At 34.0% G+C, this 8,449-nt stretch overlaps 1 protein-coding gene across 1 annotated transcript in view; it reads left to right on the top strand.

The window, feature by feature from the left end:
- PPP1R7 (protein phosphatase 1 regulatory subunit 7) overlaps positions 1–8,449 on the top strand; it is a 25,295-nt gene that overhangs the window by 5,631 nt on the left and 11,215 nt on the right. Inside the window, exons 3-4 of the mRNA XM_015826631.1 lie at positions 5,770–5,825; positions 7,525–7,590. Coding sequence (XP_015682117.1) covers positions 5,770–5,825; positions 7,525–7,590 — 122 coding nt within the window. The remainder of the gene's footprint in view (positions 1–5,769; positions 5,826–7,524; positions 7,591–8,449) is intronic.

The following is an 8,449-nucleotide window of genomic DNA, read 5'->3' as shown; positions in this document are numbered from 1 at the left end:
TTACAACGTTCTCCTCTAATAGTTACAGCTCTTAAAAGAAATTTAGAAACCTGAGAAGTAATATAGGAGGAGCCATCCCCTAGACAATATAAAACCAAATTACTAACATTAGAACCAGAGGGATCAATTCCAAGGAGAGACAATAATTTAATTCTGCCTGTGTTATACATAGGGCAGTATGATAAGACATGCTCCACAGAATTTATTTCTTTTTTTCATATTAAATTTTTTGTTAGTTTATTAAAATACAAAATACAAAGAAAAAAATAAAAGGAAAGTAAGAGGGAAAAAAGGAAAGAGGAAAAACTATAGGGGAAAAGGGGGAAAGGAAAGGAAAGCCTTAACTTCCAACTCCTTTTCTTCTTCTTCTTGTGCCATATCCGTTATCGGACGTTGGCGATCCTGTTTTTATCAGCAGCCGCATGAAAAAGTGCTGCTGAGTTTTGTCCAAACCAATCCCTTAATTTTGAAGCCATGATGTTCTTCTTCTGCCTGGACCTCATTTGCCTTAAAACTTTCCCTGGAGGATTAAATGGAGTATGCTGTATTTTTCTGGGTGTCGCATCACATGTCCAAAATATTCTAATTTTTGTTTTTTAATTGTTTTGATGATTTCCTTTGGCTTTCCCAGGTGGCTTATCACCTCCTCATTTCTGATCTTGTCAACCCATCTTATACGTAACAGCCACCTGTAAATCCACATTTCAAATGCTTCTAGTCTCTTCAGATGGCCTTCTGTCAGAGACCAACTCTCCACTCCATAGAATAGGATAGAGAAAATATAGCATCTGACAAGCCTGATTTTCAGTCTTAGGCTTATGTCGTGACTGCAGAAGACCTTTTTCATTTTGAAGGATGCTGTTTGAACTTTCTCTATTCTTGTCTTTACTTCAGTGGTCATGTCCCACTTTCATGTAAATCAACTCCTTTTAGCACAGTAGAATAAGGTAATAATATTTAGCCTCAACTTTTTGCTTTTATATAATAAAGTAGTCTCTTATTTTGGAGAATCACCCACTCTTTAAGCCAGACCAAACAATAAGCATCGAAGTACAATTTCAAATCTGGTAAACTCAAACCTCCTCTTTCTTTAGCATCTTACAATAATTTATATCTAATTCTTGTTTTTTTTCCTGGCCATATGAACTTAGAAATGTCCATTTGCCATTGTTTAAATGGAGCGTGAGTTATAAATATTGGTAAAATCTGAAATAAAAATAACATCTTTGGTAAAGCATTCATCTTAATTAGAGATTCTACCTGATAAAACAGTTGCACTTTATTCCATCTTAATAGCTCTTTTTGATATCATTCTAAGAGGTACAGAATTGTTTTGAAACACTTTAGAATTTGTATTTGTCAATGTGACTCCAAAACTCCTTTTCCTCCACCCTGAAGCCCAACTTTTTTGTTAATATTTCATAGTCCCAAGAGGTCATATTCTTAGAAAACACTGTTGTTTTTTCTTTGTGTTTAGGCCAAATCTCAAAGAGCCTTAAAAACTGTTTATCTGGCTACAGTGCTAGTGGGAGCTATATGAACAAATTATCATGGAAGAATAAATGAGTCTGAATATAAATAGAATAACTGAAACACTTTTGATACTTAATTGAACTGTTACTTTTGGTACTGGTACTTCATAAAAATGTGTTTTACATCACTTTTTCCCTGTTACATGTTTTTGAATTCTACGAATTCTGAAAATTTTATAATCTGCCACATAAAGTTCCAGTAAAGTTTTTTTTATTTCAATAGATCTATTATTTTTAGCAGAGTTTGTTTGAAATTAGGAACTGCAGCCTATATTTCATCTCTTGCACATGAGCAATACAATTTGACCTCCTTAATAGTATTTTGCCTGATACTTACAGGATTGACATAAATTGTTTTCAGTCTTTACAGTATGGTGATCAAGTTGTCAGTTAACTGTGGCTACAGTTTTAATTATGAATGTATTAGCATAAAACTTAGCAAGATGGTCAAGCAGTTGCTTTGAATGGATTCATTTTATTAGCAGAATGATTAAATCCTCAGAATGAATCTCACCTGCTGCTTTTTCCTTCAGAGTTGAGAGTTTCATACTGTTTCTCCTTAAAAAAATAATTCACTTCATTTTGTTCGGTAAGTGAAGATGGTGTATGGGGCAGAGTTTGTAATAATAGAAATTATTATTTAATCAAAATTTTATTCAACTTCATACTTAATTGAAATATATTAGTGAAAAGTATATTAAAGTAAGCATCTATGTACACTTTTAAGAAGCTCAAGGAACAAAATAAGTAGATGATTGTTTTATTCCACTTTCCTTTTCCTCAGTCCTGATCTCTCTTTTTTCTCTATAACTCAGTATCCTTTCCTCTTTGTTCCATCTCCATTATCCCATATTTCTTTAGCTTTTCAGTCAGTGCTGTCCTAAGTTCTAATGGTTGCTGAAGGGCCGGTCGCTAAGCAAAGACTATCTGTAACTATCTTTAACTGGTGGTGCAGTGGTTAGAATGCAGTATTGCAGGCTAATTTTACTGACTGCCAGCAGTTCAATCCTAACAGGCTGAAGGTTGACTCAGCCTTCCATTGTTCTGAGGTCAGTAAAATGAGGACCCAGATTGTTGGGGGCAACATGCTGACACTGTAAATCGCTTAGAGAGGGTTGTAAAGCACAATGAACGGGTATATAAGTCTAAGTGTTATTGTTATTGCTATACTCACATTCCAGCTGTAATTGTGCCTGTACTTAACTGGTTATGCTGAATTCCTTCTTTTGACATAAGAAAGGCATACTCATCATGGCTAGCAATAAAATTATCCTTAGTATAATTCATACATATTAATAGAATACTGTGGAGCTCAATGTTCAAATGACAGACAACACAAAATAGTGGAAGTGGAAAGAACAAATGAATAGGAAAAGTATAAGGATATACAAAGTGATTTGTATATTACAAATGTACAAAGAATATTTTATTGCTTAGCTAACACCGATGATTCTAAATGGATGGCAGAACCTAAGCAACTGTGAGAGATCTCACAAAGCCAAGCAATATCAGTCCTGATTAATTCTTGAGTGGAAGACTGACTGGAAATGCATACCTGTAGTTTAGACTGGGAAGATTAAAAAAACATTCTGGAAGACAAAAATAGCAAGCCATTTCCATATTGTTGCCAAGAAAACTACATGGTTATGTCCATGAAGTCTTTAAGACTCATGGTTTAATTAAGATGTTGGAAATACAAGTGGGGAGACCAAAGTAAAGAGTCACAGAAGCTGTCTGTGTGACTTTGGGCCAGAAATACTGTCTCAGCCCAACATGTCATATGACTATAACAGGTTTCTGTTCTAAAATATCCTTTACAAGGAAGCTATTTGAAAAGAAAATCCCACTCCTGGTCACTGCTTATCAATCAAACAAATTGGGGACTTAGAGATAGAAGAATCTTTTCATAAAGAACAAAATAAGTTTTTGCTGCTTCTTCAATCAAAATTTTAAAGAACGTGTCCCATACTTCAGTGACTGGCAGTATCTCTACTAATTGTTATTGCTGCTTTATATGCATACTCGTCACCCTTTACATCTAGGCTTACCAAACATAATAATCTCTTTATAGTGGTTGCTCTGTATGCCAATTAATGTGAAACCTGTATCTTCTTTTATCCAATATTTTCAAAGGAGAGTGACTGTGCAAGCCTAAATAATTCCATGATATTTTTGGAGGGGGCAAAGCATCTTGGATCTTTTTATTTCAAAGTAAAATGTTGACTGCTTTCCCAAATAGAGTCATATGTTACTGTATATTTCTGCTGACCAGCAGTACTTCCTCTGTTCTTCTTGAGAATTCAGAGAGAGAGAATACAGTTTCAACATTGCTCAATGTTACAGAGGCTTTTTAGGCTATTTTACATCAGGATTACTCTGCCAAATCTCCACTCCGATAAGGTTACTGTGAGCGATGACTCAGAGGTTTTCTTTGCCAGATCTCCTCCTCCTCCTTCAGCTTCCCCAGAAATAAAATTAGGACTCTCATTGTTAATATATAGAAGATTACCGAAAACACAGTTATTTGAGCAAACATTTGGGGAGAGAGATATAAATTATATTAAGTATATTGGATCTACATGGACAGTGCTAGTGATGAAAGTTTTGTGATGTTATTGTGTTGATTGATATAAGTACTATACATTTATTTTATACTGCTTTTGTAAACTTAGCTTTTTTTATTAAAGTTACATAAAAACAGTTGTAATGAATATATTAACCTAACAAATACCCTTATAAATATAAGCCCTAATGACATGAAACAGAATTAATTTGTGATGGTACAGTATATAATAGAGATGGAAGTAGAAATTAAGCTACATATATACACATGTATATATATACTTGTATATTTATTTTATTACTAGCTGGTAAGTAAGGTGTAAAAGTCAGTTTCCAGAAATAGATTTTAAAAAAACCAGACAGCTGGTATAATGTAAATATATGAAAAGAAGTGTAAAGCATGCAGTTTAAAAGAATAAGGGACTTCTTAATGTTCAATAGATATCTGCATATTTTTTTACAGAATACATAATCAGATACATGAAAAGAGGTAATTATAAGTAATCCTCACTTAACAACTGGTTTCATAGCGACCATTCTAAGTTACAATGGACCTTCCCCCCCCCCAAAAAAAGTTATTTACAAGCCAGTTCCAGAATTCCAATGGCTGCACACAACTCACAGTAACATGACCATTTTGGGGGCATTTGGCATCTGCCTCATTTTTAAGGCAGGTTACAGCACTCCATAATCACATGACCGCAGTTTACACCAGGTTTTGCTGGTTCTGGCAAAAACAACAATAAGAATACATAGATTTGCTTCACAAACACCACCAAAAAAAATTATAAAAACTGGTCCAGTCCCATAGGTTTCTCAATGTATGACTATTTTGACTTAAGACAGAAATTCTGAGTTCCCTTACAGTTGTAAGTTGAGGACTACTTGTAAACTACTAACTTGCTGATGAATAAACTCTTTCTTCCACTGGGAATGATGAACAAAACCCAGTAGTTCTTCTATTGTTGGGTTTTTGTTTTTTTAATATTATGTTCTGTGAATCAGTGTGTATGTGCATGTTGCTCATTCACTGATAATCCAGGAAACTGAACAACACTGGCTTACTGCTTTATAATGCCTAGCACTGTTGTATTTTGCTCAAAAAATATGTAACAGCAAATCCACCCAGCTGCCAAATAAGAGCATGCTTGAATTATCTAGCAGAAATCCCTGAGCTTATCTTCACTTAAGCACATTGAGAAAGAGAGAATTTGTAAGGATCTTTTTGATTCCGGAACAGGAAACGTTTTCATCAAATTGCTGGCAATATTTAATCCAGGAAGAACATGTATGCTGTATCAGTCCTTTCTAGGACTGCAAAACTGAGATGATAACTAGAATGCAAGAGTAATTTAAAATTTCTGATACTTATTGTTTGCTCGGCTAACTATTAAGTCATTTGAGTTAGTTCTTGCTTCCTAATTGAATTCAATATTAGATAATGTACATTTTCCACAAGTGTGTTGGTATTTCTTCCTCTATATTTGGATTTAGCCAAAGTGATCATTAGCTTAGAAGGGCTTATATGACTTCCATTACAACCGTAAAATTTAAATCCATTAGCTTTCCTTTTGCCCTAAGGCTTAATTTCTCTTGGAGAAGAGCTCACTTTGCAAATTTGCTTTTGGTTGGTGAACACCATGGGTTTATGCAGGATGTGCTTGCTGTTTTACAGGTGAATCAGAAATTCCAGTGGATATGGAAACTATTAGCTTGGATCCAGAGGCTGAGGTATTGTAAATGTCACTTTCATACTGAAACCCACAGTTGCACACAACCGGCTTATGTGAAAAGCTTTGGAGATACATCTCTGAAATTTAGGAAAGAATAATTCCTGGGTTGTTATTTTTTAAACTACTTTGCATTTAATGTTTATTAAGAGTTTAATTACAATACTAAAAACTAATGCAAGCTAAACTTAATGAAAAAGAATAGTAAAAATAGAATAAAAACTACAAGAAAGAAAAATGAGAAAAGAAATATATAAAGCAGTGCCTTCCAATCTTCATTACAAGTATAGACAAATTGAGTAACTCTTCACCCCTTCTAAAATTACAAACATTTATCTCTTCATCCCACATCTCATCCTTTATCTATAAGAAAATCCATAAAATATCGAATTTTCAATTCTAGTGTCAGCAAAAAGGTTGTAAGAACTGTGCAAATAAATATCTTATTTTAATCTGGATCAAATAAACCAGCTTTATATTCCTTTCTTTTATTTCTAATAGTCTTAATTTTTAGTGCACTCAAATATTGTCATAAGATTTGATTTTTCTTTAATTCTTCTTTATCCCATTATACTTCATCAAGGATTTAACAAACCTCTTTTGTTAGATCCAATAAGAAAACATTTTCTTGGTATGCCATTTGTATTTTCCTTTAAATTTTTAAAACTCTAGCAAGCTCCCACCCAAAAAACATCCTTTTCCAAATTGTTCTCTTGGCCCATTATTTTAAATTCCATTTTCAATACTTTCTTTGTCTTGTCAGAAAAAAAATGTTCCACATCTGTCATTCCCATGTTGATATCTGGCTTTATTCTTTAAAGATTTATTTTATTATTTCCAATGTTATGACATTTTGTGCAATTTTGTCCCAGTTAACTAACACAGAACAGTTTTGATAATTTTATTTTATTCAAACCTCCTTCTATCTTCCCAGCTTCTTTAAGCTTCCCTGAAGCAGTCAGTCATATTTTGTGACCACTAAATATGTTCCTTGTATTATAAGAGAAGGTTGGATCAGGAGGAAAAGCGGCTAGGCAGTACAAACCTCAGTAATATAAATAACTTCTTCTTTACTTCTTACTTCTTTTACCACTTCGGGTGTCGAGGGAATAACTTATTCATTGGCAATATGTGTAGCATTTACGATGGGATTGTAAATAAATAATAGAAAGAAAAAATGGATTTAAGAAAGAAAAAAATGGATTGAGTGGGAGAATAGGCAGTATGCATGATTAATTAGGACATAACAATTTCTCAACAATTAGGACATAACAATTTTAAATTAAAATTGAAAGCAGTATCTATATATTTCTGTTTCTTCAAGAAATTTGATAGAATTCTCTCAAATGGGCAAGACGACAAATCTGGATTTTGAAATACATTGGTATATACTACTAACTCTTCTTTAGATGCTGAAAAGCTGGGAATTCAGAATGAATGTTCTTTGTTTAGATTAAACATCTATACCCTGCATAATGCATGAATTACAATTAACAAGGATAGATGGATTACCTCTTGTGGAGGACTTTAGCTGAAAATATTCTCATTGCTATGTAATAAATGTATTTCTTCTGTCTATACTGTCAATACATTTGTTTTGAGTAAATTCCTTCACATATATACATTGCTAAGTCTCTGTATCTTCCTGATATAGAAATAAATTTGATTTTACGTTCTTACATTTTTTTTCTGCCTTTTAGGATGTTGATCTGAATCATTTCCGAATTGGCAAAATAGAAGGGTTTGAGGTGCTCAAGAAAGTGAAGGTGAGATGCTTGTGGCACCCATCTCATCATAGGCATGACCTAATTACGGCTGCAGTGATCTTTATGGCAGTTCATTGAATTACATATATTCTTCTACTTGGTGATCATAATCTATTGCTGTAATTGTTGAGAGAAGAGGACATCCAAACAATAAGGCAACTAGGCATCTCAAACCAGGATACCAAATGACCATCTGCAGACTGGCAGAGGATGGAAATAGTGGCTAAACAGGCTGGGTATCACCATATGGGCCAGCTGAGACTTACCAAGGTTTAAACTACTTATTGTGGCAAATTTAGGTGCCCCAAGGCTTTGTTCTGGGCCCAGTGCTCTTCAACATCTTCATCAATGATTTGGATGAGGGGATAGATGGGGAACTCATCAAATCTGCAGACAACACCAAGCTGGCAGGAATAGCCAACAATCCAGAAGATAGGCTTAAGATACATGAGGATCTCAACAGAACTTGAACATTGGGCACTACCTAACAAAATGAAATTCAATGGTGAAAAAAGTAATAATAATAATAATAATAATAATAATAATAATAATAATAATAATAATAATAATAATAATAATTTAATTTATATACCGCCCTTCTCCCGTAGGACTCAGGGCGGTGCACAGCATATTAAAACAGATACAAACAAAATACATCACAAAACAAAAAAACCCCATAAAACCAAATTAAAAGCCAAATATTGGAAGCTGTGTGTCAATTAAAATTTTCTTAAAATCATCCCTACCTAAAATCCTCCCTAGGTCAGGCCCGCTTGCTGGAAAAGCCATGTCTTGAGGGCGCGGCGGAAAGTAAGGAGATCCGGAATCATCCGGATCTCGGGGGGTAGTTCGTTCCAGA

Source organism: Protobothrops mucrosquamatus, unplaced genomic scaffold (assembly GCF_001527695.2).
Source record: "Protobothrops mucrosquamatus isolate PMUCROS unplaced genomic scaffold, P.Mucros_1.0 scaffold3205, whole genome shotgun sequence".
Classification (NCBI taxonomy): domain Eukaryota; kingdom Metazoa; phylum Chordata; class Lepidosauria; order Squamata; family Viperidae; genus Protobothrops; species Protobothrops mucrosquamatus.
The sequence above is the reverse complement of the archived record's forward strand: the minus strand, read 5'-3'. Positions and strand labels throughout refer to the sequence as shown.